Source organism: Camelus bactrianus, chromosome 13 (genome assembly GCF_048773025.1).
Source record: "Camelus bactrianus isolate YW-2024 breed Bactrian camel chromosome 13, ASM4877302v1, whole genome shotgun sequence".
Lineage (NCBI taxonomy): Eukaryota > Metazoa > Chordata > Mammalia > Artiodactyla > Camelidae > Camelus > Camelus bactrianus.
The window spans coordinates 45,226,176-45,251,701 of NC_133551.1; the positions used below are offsets into that span (position 1 = coordinate 45,226,176).

At 55.8% G+C, this 25,526-nt stretch overlaps 1 protein-coding gene across 1 annotated transcript in view; it reads left to right on the forward strand.

Annotated features, from left to right (window-relative positions):
* The window catches only part of TRABD2B (TraB domain containing 2B), a 212,250-nt gene extending 191,918 nt beyond the window's left edge, over window positions 1-20,332 (forward strand). The window contains exons 5-7 of the mRNA XM_074376521.1: window positions 4,140-4,230; window positions 7,480-7,749; window positions 15,868-20,332. Coding sequence (XP_074232622.1) covers window positions 4,140-4,230; window positions 7,480-7,749; window positions 15,868-16,087 — 581 coding nt within the window. The 3' untranslated portion in view covers window positions 16,088-20,332. The remainder of the gene's footprint in view (window positions 1-4,139; window positions 4,231-7,479; window positions 7,750-15,867) is intronic.
* Window positions 20,333-25,526: the final 5,194 nt, after the last annotated feature.

Below are 25,526 nucleotides of genomic sequence, written 5' to 3' on the forward strand. Positions count from 1 at the left end.
GGCTAAGCCCCAGCACTGTGGGGCCCCTCTGGAAACTTTCTACACCTTCCCTGCAGGTTCCAGGATGGGTGTGGTGCCTTTTTCAGGATTTGTGACCTTGGAGGCAAGCCCAAGCCCTGTCCGCCAGCCCTTGGGGACAACGTGCACCGGGCCCTGACTCCGGAGCTGCTCTGAGAGCCAAGCTCCCAGGACTGGTGGAATCTGCAAGATCATCACCACGGGGCTGGGCTGGGCTTCGAGGGGAGGGGTCCATGAGCTCGGGTCTCCTGGGGATACGATGAGCTCATGGAAAGGATACGGAGTAACAGATACTGTCCTTCATTCATTCAGCAAACATTCACAGAGCCACCACCATGTGCCAGACTTGGGCTTAACCCTGGGGACAAAGATGAATCAGACATGGCCCCTGCCCTCGAAAAGCTCTCGGTCTCCCCTCACGTGGCTGGTTGGGAACACGTTCTGACAGAGGCAGCTCTGGGGTGTGGGGAGACCACTCCAGCCGCAGTGAGGAGGGTGAGCAGGAGAGGGCAAGGAGGATGCTGTCTGTGGTGATTCAGGCAGAAGGTGATGGTGACCTGGGCCAGGGTCAAGCAGTGTTAGGAGGTGAGATCCCGGGGACTCTGGTGACTGATTGGATGAGGACGAGGAGGGAGAAGGAAGAGTGAAGACAGGCCTGTCTGACTTGGAGAGCGAGGCTTGGCTGAGACATCCCAGGGAGGAGGCTGAGGCTCTGGAGGATGTTGGATGGAGACACCCAGGAGGCCACTGGACAGATGGGTCTGGGCTAGGGCAGGGGGTCCAGAGTGGTCAGCATTGTGTGCTGACTGAAGCTGTATGGGTGGATGATTTGTCCATGATTTGTCCACGAATTGCAAATAGAGAGGGAAAAGAGGTCTGTGGACAGGGTTCCCAGGGTGCCCACATTTATTGGGGAGGGGAAGGAGGAGCCACCAGGAGGAAGGACAGGCAGCAGTGAGAGGAGTGTGAAGAAAACAAGACAGAATACGGGGTCCTGTGAAAACCAGCCCCAAAGAGGGTGAGGATGGGAACCAGGGTGTGGGAGTTACCGCTTGCTCTGCTCCATACAGTCTTGGGGCAGGAGCCACATGGGAGGGGGCTTCCTGGAGCTGTGTCAGGAGCTGCCCCTGCAGGGGAAGGACACCTCCCTGCCCTGGAAGGAAGGAGGTGAAGGTGCTGGTGGCTTAGAGGAGGCGATAGGAATTTGAAAAAAAACCCAAGGCCGATTGCTTCCTACTTTTCAAAGTATCTAAAGTCTGCTGTTTAGGGTCTTAAAATACATAGTAAGGATCTGGAACCGCTGAGGTGGAGGGACCAGACGGGGTGCAGACCAGACACTGAAACGTTGCCAGGCAGTGCACAGGGCCTGGCCAGCATCCCGTAAGTCTCGGGCCCCTCCGAATGCCCCTACCACCAGCTCCAGGAATGCTCCTTTTAGAGTGGCCACACAGCCATCAGGAAATATTTGTGCTGCTCGAGTGCAGCCTGAGGTGGCCTGCTTTCCCTGCAGCTCTTGAAATCCTCTGCAGGGACCACTGCTGGGCCTGGAGGCCCCTGTCTTTAAACGGGTCTCCATGGAGGCTGGGAAGAAATTGCCTTGGCTGCCAGGAGGGCATTCCAAGAGCTGCTGGCAGGGAGTTCCTGCAGCCTGTGCACTGGAGGCCACCACGCCTGGTCCCCCTTTCAGCTTGATCATGCTTGGGGGTGGGCAAGAGTGGGGCTGACTCTGTGGCCCAGCCAGGGACTGGCTTAGCCCATCACTCAAGAGTGTACACTGGGCTTTTCCAAAGGACATTCACCTCTCCTGCCTCATTAGGACTTTACAGCCTCCCCAAGGAGGCGACTGCAGATATCCAGGCCCATTTGACACACAGGGAAACTGAGGCAACTGATGGTTCCAGATCACATACAGGAGACTCACAGCTTTGGCAGGAGCCTCAACAGCACTGAGTCATGGCCAGGGCTGAGAGGGTGTTATCTGTGTGTCTTCTGCAGTTGGCTTCCCAAGTGAGCCTCACTGACCTCCTAGTCTTTGCACATGGGATTCCCCCGGAACCTCTCCAAGGGCAGCGTCACTCTCATCCTCACCCAGCTAACACTGATCGCATCCCTCAGCTAACAGTGCCTTCTCCAGGAAGTCTGCCCTGCTCCCAGGTTGGATTAGAGGTGTCCTGTGCACCCTCACCATCTCATGTGCTTCCCTCAGCCTAGTACCTACCCTGATCAAAAGACCTTGATTCTGGAGATCATGAGTGCCTGGAACAGGCACGTGTTCGCCACTGTCCAGCACTGGATATGCACTCAGTGCTCGTCAGATAAATGCAATGAATAGGTGGAGAAAAGGAGAGAGGGAGAGTCCATTTTCACGAGGGCATCTGGAGTCAAACGAATGCCTTCCACATGAAAGTGAGAGTGAGGGGAGCCCGGAGCCCGTCACGCAGCCCAGTCCTTCCCTTGTACAGGGAGGCACTGAGAGCATCTGGGCGTAGTGCAAGATCTCAGAGTGAGTGTGGTGGGTTCTAGTCTGAGTCTTGCAGCTCAAGCCTGCGATCTTTTGCAGATTTCAGGGACTGTGGCAGGCCACTGAGAGAGAGACTGTTGGGTAGGGGACTTGCTGGGGAGTCGTGAAACCAGCCCAGAGGTGTGCAGGGCTGGCCAGCATGGGGCCACAGGGTCCGCCCCTCTGCTCTAGCCACTGAGCGGCCCCAGCCTCGCATCTTCTGGGCCGGAGGCTCTCTGCTCCCCCACAGCTCGCCCACTTTCTTCTGTGCTCCTTGGACCTCCCTGGGGCTGTCAACATGCTGACCTTCCGGCTTCCCACCTGTCACCACCCGTCACAGGCAATCAGAGTAATAGCGCAGGGTCCTCCCCCCCGGGCTCTGGGATGAGTGGTGAGCAGGAGGGGAGCACACAGCCCATGTGAGTGCGGCTGCAGGGCAGGCACGTGGGCTGAGAGCGCAGCAGCCGCCAGCACTCTGCCGGCGCTGGACAGGTGGGGAGCCGGAGGCCCAGCGACGAGAAGCGGCTCACTGCGGGGTTAGCTCCCAGCAGGTACTGCCTCCACAGTCCGTGGGCCTCCCAAGGACTCTCCCTAACTGGATCCTGGGAGAGCCTCCACTGTGTTCTCAGACCTCGAGCCTGAGTCCTGCCACAAGACCATGCCTGGCCTCACCTGAGGCTGTGGACCAAAGGATTCATTTCTGTCTTCTCGGTGTCCAGCCCAGGGCTGGCCACAGAGCAGGTGCATCATGAATGTTTGGTTAGTGGGTAGAGGGTGAGATGGAGACCCTCCCACACACAACCAGCAAGGCCTCCTTGGCAGGATTCAGTTCTGTGTCTGTACCCACCCTCCCCATGCCACTGCCACCGTCTGCTGGATCCTGCAGTCAGTGGGGCTCTGTTACTGTCTCCTTCCCCAGAATCTAACACCTCAGTGAGTCCTCAGGGCCGCGCCAGGGTCTGGGTCATAGTGTGTGATCCATAAATGCTGGATAGATGGTGAACAAATGAATCCTCAAACCTCAGTTCCTGCCAACTGAGCGTGAGTGAGGCAGTGACCATGTAGGCTCTGCCCCATGGAGCCTGGTGAGGATACAGCCATGGACACACAGAACCCCAACCCTGTGCTGAGGGAGAGAGCCTCAAGTTGCTGGTGGAATCGAGAAAGATGGGTCATACACCTCTTGAGGCTGGAGGGCTTCTTGGAAGAGGTTTTCTCAGAGCTGGGCTTTGCACGACTGCTGGCGGTTGTCCCTGCCTGGACAGTCCAGGACTGGGGTCAGCTTAATGGTGTGAGGTATAGTAATGCAACAGGAAACACCATGAGCCTTTACCGCATGCCAGCCACTGTCCCCAGAGTCCTCCCAACAATTCTAGAGGCTGTTATACAATCATTCCCACTTTACAGATGGGGAAACTGAGGCACAGGGTGGTATAACCATTGAGCAGCAGAGCCAGGATTTGGACCCAGGTAGGGTGGCCTTGGCACCTCTTCCAGCTACACTGTATTGCCTTTCAGGGACTCTGGCCCTTAACTTTGATGTAGGTCGCTGGCCTGAGGCTGTCCTCAGTTGCTGGTGATATGGCACGTGGTTGAGCCGACTTTGTCTTTTGTGTTCCAGGTCACTTTCTGGGGAACAACACGGTCATCGACGTCCTTCGGCAGGCAGGGCTGGAGGTAGAGCACACGCCCGCTGGGCAGACCATCTACAGGTGAGCAGCCGGGCATCTGGGGGCGTGGGACTGGCTGCCCTGCTGCTGCCAGTCCACAGGCCATGCCTGACCACGTGCTGCATGGCAGGCTGCACCCCGCCTTCCTGCTCAGGCCTGCGAGGGAGAGTCATGAAGAAGCCTCTGGTGAGACCAGGTCTCCCAGGGACCAGCCTTGACCAGGCTTCCAAGAGTGGGGACTGGGCTGGAGGTGGGGAGAGAGTGAAGGAGGCTGATGTGCAATCCTGGCAGGAGGTCAGGGTAGTAGCAGGGGGCAGTGGCGGTGGGAATGGAGGAGCATTAGGTTTTGAGAGATACTCCAGGTTTAGAGACTGGTAATTGGGTCAGGTAGAAGGACTCTGTAGGACTCCCGAGTTGCTGCCTAGAAGACCTGGGGATGCCCAGGCCCTGAATGGAGATGAGGCCATGGTTAGGACGAGCAGTGGCCTGATCTCTTCCCTGTGGGGAGCTCAGCCTCGCTCAGATCTGGTCCTTTCCTTTCTCTGACCACATCTTCTCCAATGCTGCCTCTTGGCTCTGTCCCTCACCCTAACTTTCCTGCCAGGGCACACTCACTCCACCCAAAGAGCCATATAGGGCCATCTTCTCTTCCTGTGGGAGTTTCCTGTCCCCCATCTCCACCTCGGGTACAAGTTTCCCAAGAGCAGGGGTCGGCCAGCTCCACCTGTGGTTCACAGTGCCAGCCCCAGGCCAGGCATGCAGAGGTGTCAGCGCGTGCTGGGCAGCCCTGGAAGACAATGACAGAATCCTCAAACTTGGGGGTTCCATGTGGCTCATGCTCCAACCATTGAGCAGGAGCCTTCCTCACCAGGCCACAGGGATGGCCACAAAGGAATTCCGGTCCCCTTCCATGGTGTTATAAAACCCAGCGTCCAAAAGAAGCTTGACTAGTCAGAGCTAATGGTTATTGCCTTCTCGCTGCATACTGGGCTCTTAGAGCTTTTTAACTCATTAAATCCTCACAACCACCACTGGGGGAGGAACTATGAGTATCCCCACCTTAAAATTGAGGAACCTGAGGCCCAGAGACGTGAAGCCACTTGCAGAAGGACACACAGCTCCTGTCAATGGCAGCCTGGCTCTAGGGCCTCCCTAAGGGCCTAACCACAACGATACTCCCTCAGGGGCTGGGGCTGGGGCTCGAGGGTGGGAGTGCTCAGAAGTGACTGTGGCCCTGCTCTTCACATCTCAACTGCAGAGATGAGGCCTGGGGTCTCCTGGGGTCTCCTGGGGCATCGAGCCTCTGGTCTCCTGTCTCTGGGCCCATGCCCTGCCTGTCTCCATGGCACTTCTAGGGGAACTTATAAATACTCTCCTGTTGGACTCCTCCCTCTTCTCATCTTCTGAGTCAGCCTGACCAGACTGCTCTTCCTGAACATTTGCACACAGCACAAATCAGTTTGTACTGGGCCAGGGGTAGGCGTGTGGTTGAGCGCTGAGGCACCCAAGGTAGCCTTGGGGACAAGACCTTCCTCAAGCTCCCCCTCCCAGCCCCAAGGACCTTCATGTGGAAGCTCATTGTGTCTATCTGGACAGGACGGGGGGCGGGTGGGCCAGCAAGGCTGCCTCAGCTCCTATTCAGCTCAGAGCCCAGGCATTAGAGGAGGGGTCCCCCTACTCTCCCCAGGCCCTGCTCTCAGCCCGAGTCTCCAAGTGCAGCCTGAAACCCTGTGGCTGAGGTGAGGGGTGGGGAATGCCGAGGAGGCCCCAACAATAAAAGCCATCATCGGCCACAGGTGCTTCCTGGATCCATCCTTTTGTCTGCCTGTTTTGAATTATCTCCCCAGCAGCTGCGGCATCTCCTGGACCCTGGGAATCTGGGGTTGCCGTGGGGGCTGGGGGAGGACAGGCTGAGATGATGGCCTTTTGTCCTTCAAGGAGAGAGAAGCCCCTCACCCCATCGTGCATGCCAGAGTGGAGTCAGGGGACAGGCTCCCTTGGGCACCTCCTTGCCTTTGTAATTCCCAGAACCATGCCCAACATCCTCCCCCCCCAGGTCAGATGTCCCCAGAGGAATTCCATTTGGACCACAGAGAAGAAAGAATAAAAGGGAAAGGAGCAGAGGGTGTTCCCAAGGGGTGTCTGTGCCCCTCTGTGTGGAATGTGGATTCCACACACACACACACACACACAAACACACACACACACACACACATACACATGCTTAATCTCGCTTCAGTGCCTGCTGCAGTCAGCTCCGTTTGCTGTGTTAGGCACTGTTTTAGGACCTCATCTCTTCCATCCTCATGACAACCCTATGAAGTGAGCAGTGTTATTACTCCTGTTTACAGCTGGCTGCTGCTTGGGCTCTTGTATCACTGCCCTCAGTCACACAGCCCGGAGGATGCAGAGCCAGGATGTGAGCCCATGTCTGTCTGCCTCCAGCTTGAGCTCTAAGCTGCTCAGCACTGTCCTGCCTCCCCTGCAAAGGTGCTCAGGAGATAGGTGGTAAATGTGTGACTGGATGGTTGGACAAATGACACAGCAACAGCAGTAATATTTCATATTTAAGTTTGTTAATTACTATAATATTTCAGCTGCTGACTCTTTGCCAAGTGCTGTTCTGAGTACTTTGCCTGTGTCAGCTTACAAAGTCGGTGTGATGCTGCTGTGAGATGCCAGCTGTGACATCCCCATTTTCCAGAGCAGGAGACTGAGGCACAGCACAGCCAAGTTAGGTAACTGGCCCGAAGTCCCCCAGCTAGAGCTTGTTGAGTGAATGAGACCAAGATCAGATATGACCCCAGAGACCTGCCTAAGGCTCACTCTCTCACCTCCTACTGTTCTGGGCTCAAATGTCACTGGCAGGGACCAGACTGCCTCCCTGCCTAGCATCCCCCACGCCCATGCTCTCCTGTCTGCCTCTGCTTTATTTGTCTCCTCAGCAGTTACTACCATCTGACATCCTGCACATCTTACCCTCTGTCTTCTGCTCCGGAATGTAAGCTCTAAGAGGGCAGGGGCTTTTTCTGTTTTGGTCACTGCTGGTGCCTACTTCCTAAAAAGTACCTGGTGCAGGATAGATGCTCAATAAATATTTATTGAATCAATAAATGAAGGAATGAATCAAAACTTTGTCTCTCAACACCAGGCAGTGGTTTTCCTGGGTGACTCAGCCAGGGCACCCTGGCATCTTCTCCTGCCATGACAACGTTCCCAGTGAATTGCATTCCCCATTCCACATGAATAACATGCTCCTCACGTGCCTCACGTGCTGTTGCCCTTTTCCAGCCCTGTAACCCAGAGCCCAATACCTCCACCTGAGGGGACTTCTGTAAGCCCCGCCCCAGCGACCCCAGCTGCTGCTGTCCCCACGGCTCCCTCGGCGACCCCCACCGCCCCGCCAGAGGAGGAGGACCCAGCCCTGTCCCCACACCTCCTGCTCCCCGACAGCCTCAGCCAGCTGGAGGAGTTTGGGCGGCAGAAGAAATGGCACAAGCGACAGAACAAACACCAGCGGCCGCGGCAGTTCAATGACCTCTGGGTCCGCATCGAGGACAGGTGAGCTGGGAGGAGCAGGTCTGCCGGGAGCTGGGCGTCTCTCCCAGTGAGCCTACCTCAGACCCACTAGGGCTGGGCACGCTCTGTTATCCGCTAGCCCCATTCAAGGAAGCGTGGCAGGTGGATACTTGATCAGAAACTGGATTGTTTCTGTTCTCAAAGGATCCTCCTGTTTATCCTTCAGGGTTTGTAGAGCGTGCTCATACCTGACTTAATTTTTATTCTCAAAATGAGGACAAATACAATTTTCTCCATTTAAAGGTGAGGGATAGAAGCTTCCTTCAGGTACACTAGACAAAAGTCTGCTTTGTCCTTACCTTTCTTGGATGCACCTGGGGTGCAAAGTAGGCTCCATTTGTCCCATGAGCCAGAAGGTGAAAATAGGAGAAAATGGAACAGGGCAGCTGCATCAGGAGGCGGTGAGCTCCCTGCACCTGGATGGTCTCAGTGGCCGACACCCTGGCAGGGAGGTTGCAGGGGGTATCCTGCTGTGCAAGCGAGAGATGGCAGGTGATGGCTGTGGGCTTGGCTCGGGAGGGGATAGGGGATTTGTGATAAACCCTGTGGGAAATGGACATTGTGCCTCGGTACTGGGCCTTCGGAGACTCAGAGTCTCCATCTGGACCCTAAAGATCATCATCTGAGATTTTCCTCAGCATTCCCAGAAAGAATCACCTTGGGTACTTGTAAATAATATCCCAGGCCCCAGACCTCATGTGTCAGAACCGGCCATGTGGGGGCCTGCAAAGCCGTTGTGTTGAATGTGCGCTGGGAGTCTGAGCAGCTCTGGGAAACACGGACCTGGCTCCTCACTTACAGATGGTGAGCCAAGCCTGGAGTGGGGGCTTCCCAGGGTCGCACAGGAATCCCCTTCAGGAGCCTCCCTCAGCCAAGTCTCTGAATCATCGACAGGCAGTTGAACACAGTCAAATCCACTATCTTAAAGTGCAGGGTGTGCGCTCTCTTAAAAAGACTTTCAGGGAATAAGCATCAAGTCTTTTGCTCCTTTGGGCCTGTGCTGGCTTCAAAGAGCCCGACTTGGGTTACCGGGAAACGTGTGTCTGCAGAGCCTCCACCGGCCTGGCCTGCCAAGGCGGAGGCACCCCTGAGGCTGTTATTGGCCTTGACACATTTGGCTCCCATGCCCAGCATGGGCCGCCCCCTTCAGACCGGGAGCAAGGACACAGAGTTACCGAGAGCCACTTCCTTCAGCCCTGGGGAGGGCTCGCAGGCTGCCAGGGAGGCGTGGGGCAGACAGGGGCGGAGGCTGGCAGCCCATAAAGCACTCCAGTCAGGCCTTTCACCCAGGGCCCCCATCAGCCCGCCTGGCAACCAGGAGACCTGGCCAGCGGTGGGTCCAGTCCACAGGGTGACAGGAGGCGGGGCTGTCAGCTCCAGCCACAGACCCCCAGCCCCTAACCACGTCTGAGAGGTAAATTTCGGCAAATGACTCCAAACGGTTTCCTTTTCACAACATGTCTCTCTGAAACACAGAGCCTGGTTTCAGAAGAAGAAAACAGCTTTTCTTTGGCAAGAGGGAGCGCCTTCTTGGTCCCAACAGGTAAATTGTGGTTGGATAACTCCTCCATCTGGTTGGGTCAGAGAAGGAAATTTCCACCAACTGGCAGCCTGTCTGTTGAAAGTTTCTCTGGATCATGGAGGAAGCCAACCCTGAGCTCTCGAGCTGCCTAGGCACAGGGGGCAGCTTCTGTCATTCTTGGGTCTCACCCCATCCATCCTCCTGGAGTCATAAGTTCCCGATTCTCCGAGAAGGAGCAGAGGAGAGCTCTCTAGGGGGAACCTGGGACCCACCTGTAGCCCTTCTGACAAAACCGTTTTCCTTGGAGCTTTAATTCCATTCAGAGTTTTCTCATTTTCTTCCCCATAAATCCCACTGGATCCACCCTCTTCTCTCCATCCCCTCTCCCCAGCTTGTCTTCCACCTGTGACCCTGAAGCAGGGTCCCAAGAGGTCTGTGGGACCTACAGTGATACCCTAGCCCATCGCCCTCCTCAGCCTGAGATCCTTCAGTGCTTCCCCCTTCTCCCACCAGGTGAACTTCCTGCCTCTCAGCCTGGGGGCAGAGCCTTTGCCTCGTTCCGCCTCACCCGCTGGCCCTCCCCCTGGGGGATACCAGGCTCTGCGCTGCCCCCCAGCAGGCCATGCATGGCCGACCCCCCACCTTTGTCCTTGCTTCTCTCTCTGCGGGGGTGGATGTGAATGGACATTTGCTGAGCTCCTGCTCTGTGCCAGCCACTTACATCCATCACGTCCCCAATCCTGTCGAGTCCTGGAAATAGGCTTTTTTAGACCAAGGAGGAAACTGAGGTTCAGCAAGGTCAGGTAACTTACCCGAGACCAGGTGGCAAGTCAGGTATGGCATCAGAACCGGGAGGTGTGTCTAATGCTAAGAGTCACATGTGTCCAGCACCTTGCAGATGCCCCTGCTGCCCTCACCTGGCAAGCATCTCCTCCCTCTTCGCCTTCCTCCCCAGAGCCTGTTTTCTGTGCTGTCCTCCCCCACATCCCACAATCTTCTCCCCACCACCCACACCCTCGCCTCCCCCATTGGGTGCCCTGTCCCGGCAGTTACACAGATGGCAGTTCCTCGCCTATGTTTCTAGGCTAGGAGGCCCTGGGCACCAGAACTGAGTTGGACTTCTCTGGGTCACCGGAGTCCTCCCTGAGGGTTTGTTGACTGCATGCATGAGTGAGAGAAGGGAAGAGCGAGTGACGACGGGGCCGAAGCGCCTGGCCAGGACACCACCTGGAGCAGGCCGGCCTCCCCTCACCCCTCATTACCCCAGATGTAAACACAGCAAAGGAAGTTTAGAGAAGCAGCAGCCCGTGACAAGATGATTTATGGGGACCCGTGGAAAGGGCCGAGCGCGTGTCCGCAGATGGCTGTGCAGCAGCGGCAGGACACTCTCAAGGAACCCCCCATGTCTGAGACCCAGGAGGGGACAGCAGGGCAGGTGTGTGTCCAGGGGGTTCACCAGGGCGGAGGCCATTCCTACGCTGGCTGTGTGCCAGGCACTGCCCCAAGGCAGTTGGATCTGTGACAGTCCTCGGTTTCTCCTTTTACACAGTTAAGGCCTTGACCGGACGGGCCTCTGCAGGTCACGCCCGCTGGCTCTGCTGTTCTCCCAGTCCACAGCTGGGGCGTGTGGGGGTGGGGGAGGGTTGGATAAACAAGGGAGCAGAGTGCTGGGCCCTCTGGATTGAAGTTCAGTTACGAGGGGGCAGGTGCAGGGAAGAGAGCATTCCCCAAGTGCGGGGTACGGCCGGAAGCCAGGCGCAGGCGTGGGCGTCAGTACGTGGGGACGCAGAGCCTTGTGGGTGCCACCATGCAGGCACAGGGGGAGCAGGACACACATGCGCAGAGGGCCATTGCCCTTCTCGGCCTCCGTTTCCCCAGAAGTTTGAGCAGATGATCCAAGCCCCCACAGAAGGGAAGAGAATGGTGTTCTTCCCTGGGCCCCTGGGCATGCTCTGCACGCCTCCTACTGATCTGCTATCTTGCCCCAAGGTTCTTGGGCTCCAGTTTCTCCAGGCACAGCCAGGCTTTCTCCTGGGACCATAGCGGGTGCTCAGTGTCTCTGCGTGAGGTTGGGGCCCCGTCTGACTAGAGGTAGAAGATGCTTCCATGAGAAATGAGAAGCAGGATCACAAACAGTGATAAAGGCAGAGGAATTCAGGCAGACTTCCCAGCCCCTCCTCGTACTTGCTTTGAGGCTTCAAGTAAAAAGATGGTGCTTGTGAAATGCTGAGTGGCATCAGACCACTGGTGACACTCAGTAACAGCTGCCTCCAGTGTCGGTGGCGGACTGAGAGTCTGGTCTGGGATGCCGCACGCCCTGTCTCCCTGTTTTGGGGCCTTCAGAGCGTCTTAGGCTTAAAAGAGCCCCTGGGTGGGCACCACACAGCTAAACAGGAGTGGCTGGCCACGGGCTGGGCTCCCAGCCCTTGTCCAGTGCTGCTGGGGTCTAGAGCAGGAAGAGTCTCGGCTCATGGTCGGGCAGGGACAGCTCCCCACTATGGTGCAGCCAAAATAGCCCTGAAGCCGCGGCTGGTCTGCCTGTGCCTGGGGAGGAATCCAGCCAAAGAGGGCTGAGGGGTTAGGGGCCCTGAGGGTCAAAATGACCCAGCGAGGCTGAGGGGAGGGCAAAGGCATTCCCTGCAGAGAAGACCACGGGGCCAAAGGCATGGAGGCTGGCGTGGGCCTTAGATACCAGGATGTGGAGCTGCAGACACAAGCGGTCACTTTAGATCTCTGCCTGTGTCTGACCGGTCTGCCCAGATCACATTGGAAGTTCCACCCCAGCCAGCAGGGCCACCCATCACCCAGGCCCTCATGCCCCCAGCTCCATCTCCACTTTGTCTCCATGGAACCTTCGGAGGTTGCCCAGAGCACATCCCACCACCCTTGTATTGCAAGAAAGCCACAGCCCTGAGACTTTCCAAACCCAGCCCTGGTGGCTCTCAGAGACCCTCTGGTGCCGGGATTGCGGCCCTGCTCCAGGAAGCCCTGCCGAGGGGGCTTAGGGCAGGCAGCTGACAGCATCTCAGGCACCAGCCCTGCTTTCCTGCTTTACCTTGGGCTTCTGCCTAAGATCTCACTTCTGTCTTCTGCTGCTAGAAAACATTTTAAAGTCCATTGGTCTGTTCCTGTTCCTTCATTGTATACACTTGGAAACTGAGGCCTTAAAGGACGGACTTGCTCAAAGTCTCGCAACACACGGGAGCATCGGGCGGGCTAGAGCAGGGTTCTGCCTTCCACCCGGGCAGAGGGCCCTTTCCCACATGAGGGGCCTCTTGGTGCCAGCCGTCCGCGGAGCCTGGGAACACTCAGTGTTTGGCTTGGCTTTGAGGCCACTTTGCCATGAGATGATTTCCCCCAGCCTCAGCCTGGGGTGGGGGGTGTGGATCCGGACTGGGCTTTGTGAGCAGAGTGGGCCTGAGATGTGGGGGTCATTTGGAGGGGCTTTCTGTCCATCCCCTCAACCTCACCCCATTTCCCTGGGACTCCTTCCAAGCAGTAAAACCTCCAGTCAGGCTCCAAGGGGAAGTTTGCATCTTTGGTTTTCAGTGTGAAAGCAAATGCCTTTAGGTGCCTTGTGAGACATAGTTTTCTTGACTCTCACTTGGTCTTCCTTCTGACAGTGGGGGCTGGATGTGGCCAGCCTGGGCCCCCACTCTGGACATCCCAAGAGGCACCCAGCCTCCTCTCCTGAGACCAGCCTTCCTTGCCTCCCAGCTTCTCAGTTTGGAAAAGTGGGGCAGCCCCTGGGAGGAAATTTTTATTAGAAAAGAAAGGAAGGGAAGGGGCTGAGGCAGTGACCCTGCTGGGCTGGGGCACGATCCCCTCCCAGGGCTGAGGCCAAGGGGCCTCCTCTCTGACCCTGGCAAGCCTCCCCCCACGGGTGCACGAGGTCTCCGCAGGAAGCACCACACTTCACTGCTGGGCTCTCCGTCTCCGCCTGCTCACCTATGCGGTTAGGGACGGCGCCCCAGCCCAGCTGGGCAGATAGCCTGATGCACATCTGTGTCCTAATCTCCTGCAGCCTCAGCGTCCTCATTTTGGAAGTGGCAGTAATAATAAGATGGCACATGTATAGCATCAAGCACAGGAAATGCTCTACGAATGGAGGGTGTGATGCAGACACAAACATATTTAAAATGGTGCTAAAAATGGTCAACACCATACAGCGCTTACAGTGCGCCAAGAGCTGTTCTAAGCACCTTACGCAGGAAACCCCTTCGAACCCCGTAGGCATAAATAGGTACCAGTGACACAGTGTGATCAGTGCGGAACGTACAAGGCTTTATGGGCACTTCAGCTTTTCCAAGTGGCATTAGGGGCTGGGGGGCACATCAAAGAGGCCTCCAGGCAAGAGGACATTGAGTCAGGCCTTCAAAGGTGAGTCAGAAAATGGCAGCAGGACATCAGATGTGACTGGAGAGGGTGGTGTGTGCAGGGAGAGCCGGGAAACGTGCGGTCAGCCAGCACCAGATCACGTGAGAGGTCCCAGGTGCTCTGAAGTCCAGCACGGGGTGGGAGGCGTGACATGCTGGGTTTTGTGGGTTATAAGGAGCGTTCAGAGCCACCTGGTCTGCCCTTCCCCTCTGGTTCCACCTGCACACTCTGTTCAGGGACATATTCCCTCCGTCCATGGTGCGTGACAGCTCCTCTGGAAGTTTCTAAAGACAGAGGAACACAGATGTCACAACTGTAGAGTCTAGGGTGACAGGGACCTCATGCAGGGACATGGCAGTGTAGAGAGGGAGGGAGGGAGAGAGCAGGGAGTGACAAGCCCCTCCTTTTCTGAAGGTGCTCAGACAGCAATCCCAGAGCAGAGGTCCCAGGCCATGTGCAGGCAGTGGTGTGCTCAGTGACTCCCAGGCACTTCTGCTCACCTGCCCCACTGAGGCCGAGCCAGGCTGAGAGGGTCCAGCCAGCACAGTGGTGGGACTGACCTGCGGCGGTGATGATTACAGGGCTTCCCACAGTGATATGGCCAGTTGCTGGGGCCTTGTGCCCAGCACATGGTAACACGGCCAGGGTGGGGCAGGGACTCCCAGCTGGCCTGGAAGCGACAGCCCATCGGGGAGGGAGGGGAAGCACTGGAGAGCGGGCAGTGTCCCACATAGAGGAGGCCGCCCACTCTGCAGATGCCCAGGGAAGGACAAGCTTCCTGCCCAGCCATCAACAGCTAGTGAGCACCGACTGGGTGTCCAGTTCAGATCTTGTCCCTGCTGTGTGTCCTGGAGTGAGTTACTTACCCTCTTTGTGCCTCGGTTTCTTCACACGTGAAATGGGATAATAGTCTTACCTGCCTCGTAGTGTTGTCCTGAGGATCAGAGGTTAACATATCCTACATGCTGGAGACAGAGCTGGAACAGGACCCTCACTCTGTACTCTTGTCGCTGCTGGGAGCACCCTCAGCCATGTGTAAGCTGGGCTCCCTGCCTTCATGGCTGACTGCAGTGTCACCTCTTCTGGGAGGCCATCCTAGCTCCACACTGGGTTGTTTGGGGCCCGTCTGTGTGCACCCTGCCCCTGGCCTTCCCCTGCCATCCTGGCCCTCTGGTGTGACGGGGCTTCGGGTGTTCTGTCTGCATCTTTGTGTGACTCCCACTGCCTGGCGCTGCACAGGGCAGGCGTGGGCTCCCCGCTTCTGGGGCCCAGCCCTTTCCTTCACCCCATAGCCTTCTCCCCCTTGGCCTCTCTTTATTATGCCTCTGTGATTGTCCCCTCTCTTCCCCAGTCCCTGTCTTGCCCTCTGCCCCTCTCTCTGTCATCATTTCCTCTATCTCCAGGGCCTGAGCCAGTAACCTGGTCCTCCCTCTGCCCTCCCCTCCACTTCCTGATGCCACCAAGTGCGGGCCTCAGCCTGCCAATTTGTTCCACACTTAATCTCTTATTTCTGTCTCACTCTCTGTCTCTCTGTCTGAGTTCTTCTATCACTTTCAATGGGCTTCCTTGAGCCAAGCTCCAAAACTGGCTTCTGTTTTTATAAGTTCATGAGGGACCACTGTCAGCAGCACTCCCTGTGGTTGTGCAAAGTGAAGCCAGCCAGGGCTCCTACCCCAAGAGGCACCCCACCCCCTCTGTGGCCAGGGGCCTTGCTGAGCCTCAGTTTTCTCATCTGGTGGAAGAGATGATGAGACCTGTTTGAAAGTTTGTTTTGAGGACCAGAAATACTGCTTGTAAAGTGCAGACTCTCAGTGGATTCTCAGTATAAGGTAGCCGTGATCATGAGGGTGAGATCGTGTGGTTGTTTGTGCATTTTGTTTTGTTGTGTGTTTATTTCAGACTGGGGAGGGGAGGGCAGCAGGAGGCCCGGGGGACCTGCACGTATAGGTGTGGAGGTTGCCTGCCTCAGCGTGACCCCAGGTGGATCTCCTCCAGAACACTTTACTTCTTTCTGCCTGGTACCCAGTTCTCGAGTCATCACACCTGGGGCCAGCTGTGTGGCTCTGGGCCCCTTGTTTCCTTCTCCATTTTATGAGAAAAAAAATAGATCCAATAAAAAGTTGGATCTGAACCCTACGGCTGCAATCCAGGTCAAGGCTACCGAGCGGCCACTCCACGTTCCATGTGTTTTCTCCTTCTAGCACCACTGCCTCGCCACCCCCGCTACCCCTCCAGACCACGCACAGCTCCAGGACCGCCAAGCCCCCCTTCCAGCTCTCTGACCCGCTCCAGCAGCAGGAAGAGCCGGAGCCGGCCAGCAGCTCAGTGTCCGGCCAATCCCAGCCGGCCCTGGGCCTCCTCCCCGCCGTGGTGGCCAGCATCGCAGCCCCCTTCCTCCTGCACACCCTCCGGCCCTCCTGACCTCGGCCGCCCGCCCAGTGCAGAGAAAGAAGCCAGAGAAACAACAGGAGGGTCTGCGGCCACACCCACTGCCCCTGCCAGCACCTGCAGGGGTGCCTGACACTCACGGGCAGTCCAGATGGGATCCGTTAGAACACTAGAGCTTTATTGTACCCGAGTTACATCTTCTTTTTTGTAGAAGGATCTTAATTTCCCATAGTGCTATGGGACTCTTTTGTAAAATATGTGTCCATGTTAAAACAAAAAAATGTATTTATTCTACCGATAAAACTATTTTTATGTGGCCAATGTTAATAACCCTTTAACTAGCCCCAGTGCCAACCCAGGAGGTGAACCCAGGTTGCCAGGACATCTATGACCTCATGAGGACTTTGAACTGGCTGGCTCCTGGATCAGTGGAAGCCTCCAGCGTCCAGGTTTGGCTTCCCCCACTGTGGGGACCTCAGAGGGAGGGGTAGGCAGACAGTCTTAGCTTTTGTGAAGCTGGATTTGGGAGCCAGAGATGTGAACGCTGATGGTCCTTCCTTCCCCTGGACGCATCCTGGGGCTGGGAAGATACTTTAGGAAAGAGAATGCTGCTATTTTGAAAACCCTGAGTGTCTGTGAACTGGCCCTCCAGAGCTCTTGGTAAGTGTTTCGACCAAAGCACTGGGATGGGGGGAGGGATACTGGTGCTGAGGGAGGTGGTCCCTCAGCCCCATGTGACAGATGGTTAAACGGAGCTGGTTAAACTCACCAAAGAGAGGAAGGTGGTTGCCCAAGGTCACAAAGCAAGCGGGAGATCCAGGTTGTGAGTCCAGATCTCCCTGTTCTGGTACCATTCATCCACCTTGGCTTACAGGAGAGGCTGCTGAAGCCACGGCCAAAGGGAGTAAGCTGGGCCGAAGGATAGGAGTGGGCACTGAAGGGCAGTTTTAGGGATAGGCCCCGGGAAATCTGTGATAATAATACTCAGAATGAGAGCTGCCTTTTGTCCAAAGCCTGCAGTGCGGCAGGCGCTGTGCACATTCACTTCATCACGGATCCTCATGGCAGTTCTGTGAGATGTGATCATCTCCATTTCACAGATGAGGAAACTGAGCCCCCATAAGAGATAAAAGGACTTGTTCAGTGTCACCCAGTCATAATGTGGCCTTAGATCTATCATGTGGTCTTTGCCCAGGGAAGCTCTGAGGGAAGCAGTTCTCACCCCAGTGGGCCAGCACACACGTCTTACTCCAGCCAAGGAGACCGCCTGGCCAAAGTTATCATGTTGGTCCCTCTAGCCAAAGGGCTCAGGCAGCAGGCCTTGCCATGTGTCCCATGTCCCGACTGGTCTTATCTTGGAGCCAATGAGAGACTTTCCCTCCAAATCAGAGGTGGGGGTGGAGGACAGCTGTGATCGGTCTGGAGAGGCCGAGGAGCCCAACACAGACAGGCCACTGAGACTCAGAGAAACAGACCTAGTTCCTTGGCCCCCAGAGTGGTGGCCAAGAAGGCAGAGGACCCAGGTTGGCTGCCTCCCAGCCCTGAACCCTCTCTGGGCTGGCAGCTCATCAATTTCAGAGTTCTGGAACCTGAGAGCAGAAAGGACCCTTCATTTGACAGATAACAATAGTGAGAGTAGAAATAAGGCCCAGAGAGGAGAGGCGCTTCCCCAAGGCGGCACAGCTGGGCAGGTCTGCTGATTCCCAGCTCATTGCTCCCCAGTGCCACTGCACCATGAGCTTCCCAGCGGGCCTGGTAGTGTCTGATTAGACCAGTGCTGCTGGGCCCAGCTTGGCGGCTGTCTCCTTCCTGAGACGGTAGAATTCTGGGTAGCTCTGGATAGTCAGAGGTCCCACAAGCATCTTGGCAGGCAGCTGAATTCTTTTCAGCTCTGACCCAGATGGCTGTGTTCAAACTTGAGACCGGGAGGAGCCCTGAGCTCTACATCAGAGGGTCCAGCCAGCCCCGTGGGCACCACACTATAAACTGAACTTGACCCAAGCCAGGGCTAGAGTCCGTTTACCCTTGGCAGAAATGTGACTTCCTATTTCTGAGCAGGAATCAACTGACTTATAAAGCAGGCTCAGAAGGTCTGTTGGACATCAAACAGATCGTGCAGAGTGCTATTTGGATGAGATAAGTGTAAAGGAATTAGAAACACACAGGCCAGATTTCCCTCTGTTCAGGGCAGAGTGTGGTATAAGATGAATTAAGATGGAGCTTGAGGTTAATTAAAAAAGAAGCATTTGGTAAACAGTCCAGGCACCTGACCGCCTGCCCAGATCGGTGCCAGGCACAAGGCCAAAGAGGTGAATGAAAGTGGTGTGTGATTATCTAGCACACGCGGTACCAGGCTCTGTGCTGGGGCCACATCTAGCTGCCTTTCTTGGTGGAAAAGAACTTATCATCAATATGGAACAGGCAGCCCAACCCTGGGTTCCTAGAAGGAGCCTTAGAGGTCACCCTGCCTTGGCCTCTGGCCACAGGCAGACTTCCCGGGTCCCTCCTCTGGGCAGGTTGGGAGAGTCCAAACTCTCCCTCCACCAATCACTCAAGTGTTTAGAGAAAGACGCATGGGCAGCAGATGGATGGGCCGACTGATCAGATATACACGTGCTGACGGAACAACCGGAGGCATTGTGAATTAGACATCTGCAGCCCAAGTTCACAGATCCCTGACAATCACCCACTGGCCAGGATTTGAAATGAACTGAGCTTGCTGACTTACTTCCCAGAAGACCTCAGACATGTGTACGGAAATCTGCGTGGCTGGGGCACTTGAATTCTCCTCCCTTCCTGGGCCAGGGAACCACCATTCATCTTCAGCCACTCACGCGCTTTGGAATGATCTATCCACCACTGCTGACTTTTTTTTCCAGCACATTCTTTCTACATGCCACACCTCATAAAATGCCCCTGTGGCTCTGAGAGCATCATGTGCATGTCTTAGGACCTTCACATTTGACCTTGAGGCAGGCAGAGAAGATGGAAGGACTGAGAGCCAGCATGTCAGTGGCGGCCCTGAGTGCCGTCCCTCAGGATAGCTGACTGAGAGACCAAGGGCCTTTCTGGCTCGAGTCAGCGTGGCCGTGTCTTCTCCAATCCCTCCGGGCTGTCCTGACGCACCAGCAGCCAGGTGAGGCAGGGCAGTGAAGGTGTGTGAGTCAAGTTGCGGGGAACCACAGAGCGCATTGAGGCCCCCTCCATCTCTGAGATTCAAAGACCTGGAATCTGCGAATCATGGAAGCATGTACTGACTGGCAAATTCGGCTTTGCACAGAAAGACTGTGAGTGGATTTTCCACTTACATTACACTGAATGCTCTGTCATCTACTTGCTGGCCTCAGCTAGATTTGCGCAAGCCTCGGGACTCAGGAAACTTGTCCCATTTGCCTGGTCTCTGGCCTGGGGCCATGGTCACAAGGGATCCCAAAGAAAGGTCCTCCACCAAAAGGAAAGTTTATGAAAATACCGTGAATGACGAGAGAGGGTCCACCTGAGAATGGCAGCTTTGCTGGTATCCTGTGTAGCGGAGAACAGAGTTGGGGCTGGGGACATGCCCCTCAGCCTGGCATTCTACACCCTCCACGATCGGGCCCTGCTGACCATGCCAGCCTCTCCTCTCACCTCTCCTGCTCTGTGCTTAGCCAGACTGAAGCCTATTTGTTACTTCCAGAATAGACGGGATGTTTCACACGTGCTACTTCCTAGGCCTAGAAACACCCTTTTCTTGCCCCTTATCCTCTGAGGATCAACTCAGCACCTCCTCCAGGAAGCCCTCTGAGTTGAGACTGTGTCTCTGCTCTCCTATTGGACTGTGAGTTCCTCGGTGGCAAGGGTCACAGGCCTTCATCTTTGTATCCTCATTGGACACAAAGATGGCCCTCAAAAAGTTGTGGAGAGGGACAGAGGAAGAAAAGAATGAAGGAGACAGAGAGGCATACCTTAGCTCTGCTGTGGAGTGGTCTCTGCAAAGCCAAAGCTGTCGGCAGATGGCAGGTGCCCCACAGGTGGGGAGATTCTGTCCAAGAGGTGTGTGAGCAGTGGCGGCAGGCCCGCTGGCTGGAGACGTGGTAGGAGGGTTGAAGTCTTGGTGAGGGAGTCGGGTAGGGTCCCTCCTGGCTCTTTAATGCTCAGGTTCTTTGAACATTGTTAGTTTTCCAAAAATTCATCTAAGCAGCCAAAAAAATCACCCAGGCTGGCTGTCTAAACCAGTAAGTTTCAGAAATCGGTCCATCCCCTCAGCCCGGCACCCCAGCCCCTCCGTTCATCAGCAGCCCCACCAGGCCTGAGGTGAATTGGCAGGCTTGCCTGCTTCCCTGGGATTGGGGACTTCTGGGCGGTGGGGGAGGGCTGGACTGGAGCCTAGGCCCCTGGTCCCAACCCAGAGTTCCTTCCCTCCCTCAGCCCCTGACACTAGGGGAGGGAGGAGGGATTCATGAGAACCACTGAGCCCTACCTGGCCCTCTCCCTGGAGCATCAGCACACCCTCAGCTCCCCCTACTCTTCCTCCAAATGTGGGCTCTTCCTTTCCAGAGATACTCTAGAAAGTCCTTCAGTTTGCTGGGTGACCTTGGGCAAACTGCTGTCCCTCTCTGAGCCTACATCTCCTCATCTGTCAAATGGAAACTTTGGGCTACCTGGGCTGTTCTGGAGACCTGGGGGAGCGCTGTACGCAATCTTGGGGCTCCATGAGGGTGAGGTGCCACCACTCCCTAAGCCCAGCATTTGGCTTTCCTCCCAGGACTCGCAGGCTGCTGTGGAGTTGGGTGACAGAGTAGCACACCTTGGAGGGCCCCTCTATCCACAGTCCCACTGCAGGGAAGCTGGGCTTCCAGCAAGACCCAAGTCTAAGACGGTCCCAGTAGGGCTCTCAGACATCTTGGGCCCCCAGTGGCTGGGGTGGCAGGGCTGGCTCTTGGCCAAGAGTTGTTCTAGCCCAGAGCAGGGGAAGCCAGTGCCCCTGCCCCATTCCTGGGCCTCAAAGGGATTGCAGGGCGTCCCTACCTGTCTCTCATTGTGTGACACAAGCTTCAAATCTTAATGTATTTGAAAGGTATTCATGATGTTCTTTTAATCACCTCTTTCCCTCACTTCTGTGAATTATCATGAAGAGTTCTTTAAGAATATAATAGAAGACAAAGAAAGATGCTATTAATGTTATTTTGCCAAAAATATTTTTGTAGCATAATATATTAATAAAAGATGTAATGAATTCAACGAGGTGTTGTCTCTGTGCGCCGACACTCCCCTCCCCCTGCCAGGGAGCGCCCTGTGTGGGGAGATCGCCTTTGCTGGGAGAGCCAGCATCAGAGGCAGTGACACAGAGGAACCGGATCCGGCCCATTTCCCTGCAGAAATACAGGCAGATTCTGGGAGGGTGGTTTGGGCAGGAGTCTAACAGTTCGAGAGGTCTCATGCCAAGTAGGGTCTAGAGAGCCCACTCCAGCCAGGATGAGCTCTCTGCAGACCTGGAGGAGCTGTTCACCCAAGCAACAAACCTAGAACCTGGCTTCATCCTTGGGGCCCCCCTCTCTGACTCCTCACTCACCAACACCTACTGACTTAATCTTAGCAATCCTCCCACCTTCCTCCACCCCACTGTCCCTCCCTAGTCCAGGCCTCCTCCCTTCCCCTGCCACCTACGGCCATGTCCCCTCCAGCCCACTCTCCCCCCTGCAGCCAAAGAGAGTTCTATAAACCACAACAATGACCACGCACCTCCCCAGAATTTAAAACTCAACCGTGTCTCCCCACTGTTTCCAGAACAAGGGTCAATGTCACACCGGGTCCTCTGGCCCTTGCCCATGTCTGCAGTGTGAAATTCACATCTTACCCATTCCTCTCCTGGTTTTCAACACTCCAGGGCCACTGGCTGCCTCTGTGTTTCCTGAACTCATCCTACTCTTCCCTATCCTCTGCCTTTACACACGCTGTTCCCCTGGCGCCCATTATCCTTCCGCATCTCTGCCCCTCACTCACTGCTCTGTTGAGCTCCTACACATCCTGCATGACCCAGCTCTAGTGGTATCTGCTCCACAAGGCTTCTGAGACTCTTCAAACCCAGTTAGGCCCTCCTCCCCTCCATCCCCACAGCACCCTGTTCACTGTGCACCTGGGTTGTGGGGAAATGACCTGCATGTGCCTGTCCTTCCCCTTGGCTTCCTGGGGCCAGCACCATGCGTGGTCATCTCTGTGTTGTCAAAGCATAGGATTTGACATCTAGTGGAAGAAAGACTCAGTCAAGGACGAAGCGAAGGAAGAAGAAAGGAAAGACCTCAGGTAAAAAATACAGCTTCTACATCATATCAGATGTCACACTTCAAGTGTTAGCTGGCTGGAATCTGCCCAAGGTGTGCTTCTGCAAGGTCCCCCAGGCAAGCGATTTAACCACTGGGACTTGGTGGGGGAGGGGGGCACTTGCCTGAGAGGTCATAGGAGAGGTCTCTAGGTCTGAAACCCTAGCGCCTTTACCGAGGCGATTACCAAGTTCTCACTGGCTCCTACTAAGAGGAGTGTGGATTGCACATGGTGGGCCTACCCCCGCCCCAGATAGAGGTGATAACGCAACCAGAAGCTGACACTGGTTGAACATCTATTATGCATCGCACAACATTCTAAGCATTTATGTCTTAAATTACCTTATTCTCACAACTATTCTTCTTTATCCCTATTTTATAGATGAAGTAACTGAGACCCAGAGAGGTTCAGAAACTTGTCCACAATCACACAGCTTGTAATTGCTGGAGCTGGGATTGGAACCCAAGTAGTCAGGCTCCAAGACTCTTCTCTTAACTTTTACCCAGGTATGCCGTGCTGTCCTGTGTGGGCTGCGGCCTGTGAGTTGGGCAATGAGGCCTCTGCATCCCTGTTTCACAGGCCAGATTGGTGAAGTGAGGTCCCATCCAAGGCCCAGTGCAATGAGCGTCTTCCACGTCCTGGAGCCTGCCCAGACCTCTGTCCCTCCCACCAACTCTGGACGGAGGTCCGGAGAAGAAGCCTTCTGCTCCCCACCCTGCCCCAGTGCGATGGTCCTTAGGGTTGGCATCAGTGATGTGAAGATTCCTGCTGTGGCCCATGACCCTGGGTTCTCTGCCCCTTGTACACCAGCTGCTCTCAGGAAAAGAAGCCTCTGTCATCTACCCACCTAGGCGCCCAGCGGGAGAGTGAGCCTTTGTCCTTCCTTGGAGGATGTGGCCCTCAGGTCAAGTGCCCCCTGGAGGAGAAGATGTGGCCCAGGAATGGGGTTTCAGACACAATGGAATGGGTGACTGAGGGGACCAGGGACTTTTCAGAGCCGGTTTGCTCTCCATATGGCAGCAAGAGGGGAGACCAAGAGTCCGTACCCAATGCACTCACACGTCTTCACCTCCCAAGTTGGGACCGCCGGCCCACCCCTCCCGCCCTGAGCTCTGGGCAGGCTCCCACTGACGTGCTCTTCCAGGGAGAAACCAGATGCCCCTTCTGGTATTAGATTATTAGATTCTAGAGGACCCCATCTCAGCCCTAAATCGCTGTAGGGCAGCCCCAGACTGGAGGCTTCTCCGTGTAGCTAGAAAGATCAGAGCAGGGCCCGGGGAGGAAGCTCCAGGAGGTGGGGGAGAGCTGCCCAGGACCAGGACAGGATGCTGAGGAGCTAGGGATTCTCTGACATGGGGGGTGACGGGGCAGGGACCCCTACCCCAGGGGAGAGGCTGGCCGGCTGGCCGCCCTGTCTTCCTCTGTCTCTGTCTCTCTTTCTGCTGATCTCTCACGCCTCTGTGCCCTTGCTCCCTCTCCATCTTTCTATATCCTCTGAGGCCCCTCCCTCCCAACCCTGAGCATCTCGGGCCCTACAGCCAACCCTGCAGAGACCCTCAGTGTCCTGCCGCAGATGCACGCATGCCAAGGACTGCAGGCCCTGTGCTCCAGCCCTGCCTCAGCCAGCTCTGTGGCCCCAGGCAAGTTCTGCCCCTCTCTGGGCCTCCGTCTTCTTATATGCACGAAAGGACATGGAGCAAATTGTAGAGCCTAAAATTCCTTTGAGAAAGAGCAGCGTCCGTCTTTGTTTGGAATACTGCGTCCAGGGACGCCTAAGGTAGGATGGAAAACCAGCACCTTCTCCCACCTCAAAGGAGGTGGAAGGAAAGTCATTTTGATGGCCAGGAGAAAGGATTTTGTCATTTTGCTTCTGAAAAGGAGGGCAAGAGAAAGAAGAAATCAAGAGTAGGACGGAAGAGAAGCAAGGAGCTGGGAAGAGAAGATAGAAACAGGGAGGTGGGTCAGTGGTGCCTCGGCGGGGAGAAAACCCGCAGGCAATAGTCATTTCTGGCTGCAGTGAGGCCCCAGCTCCAGCCGCTCTGCCCATCTCTGGTGCGTCCTCCACTGCTTGTGAAGATTTGGGATGGCAGGGGGGCCATGGAAGGGGCTGATTTTCACTGCTAAGTTGACATGGTACGAAGCGGAGGGGGCAAGGTCAAGGACGGGGGCTGGAGGCCAAGAAGACCACATGAATGTAAGCCCCATGGAATTCACCAAGTCTGGGTGGGGCTTGAACTCCACCCACAGAGCTGGGTGTCCAGGACAATCTTAACCAGGGACGTTGGAGCTGGAATACTCTGCCATGTCTGGGTTACAAGTGGACAGAAATCACAATCCTAGACCTGCCAGCCTTGGGCTCCCGTGAGCTGAGGGGTGTGGGAGCTCCAGGGCTCACTGAGCCAGCTGGGAATCTTCCAGGGCTGCCTGGCCCATTCGGGCCGGGCTGGGTTAAGAGGGGCTCCAGTGGGGGCCTCCAGCTGTGGTTCGCTGCAGCCAGGAAGCCAGGCCAGCCAGGCCAGCCACTGTTAAGGCATCATAAAAAGAAATTATTTTCAGAAAATATTCATAAAACCCCGTTTTATGTCAGTTCTGGGCTTGCAAAAAAAGGTTCCTGAGCTTTCTCTCTTTGTATTTTCCATTTCTTCCTCCCTGATCAGTCGCAAAATAAGAATGATAAAATTTCCAACCTGAAGACACAAGTCCCCAGGCAAGGATTGGAGACCCGCAAGCTCCCCAGACGGTCCCTGCCTAGTTCCAATCATCTCCTCTTCCCTGAGACTTGGGAAGGGTGGAAAGGGGGCCGAGCAGGACAGCAACAGGAATGGAGAAAGAATGCAGGAGGAGACAGGCGAACAAGAAAGAAAACCATACAGAAAGTGAGGCTCCAGAAGGAGTGAGGGATCCGCAGAGAGAGAGACAGAGAGGAGGAAGAGACAGACGGACAGACCGTGCCTGAGAAAGAGGAAGAGGAGAATGAGAGTAGTAGGAAGAGGCTCGAATGGAGAGAAAGGAAACCCAGATGAGAGAAGATCCAGGTGGAGGAACAGGACAGTTTGGGGTTGGAACACAGCAGGGTCTCCCTGAGAGCAAGGAGGCCCCAGGGTGGGTTCCCAGCACAGGCTGCGGCTGGGGATGCGAGCCAAGACGGATGGGGACACTCCTGAGAGCAAGC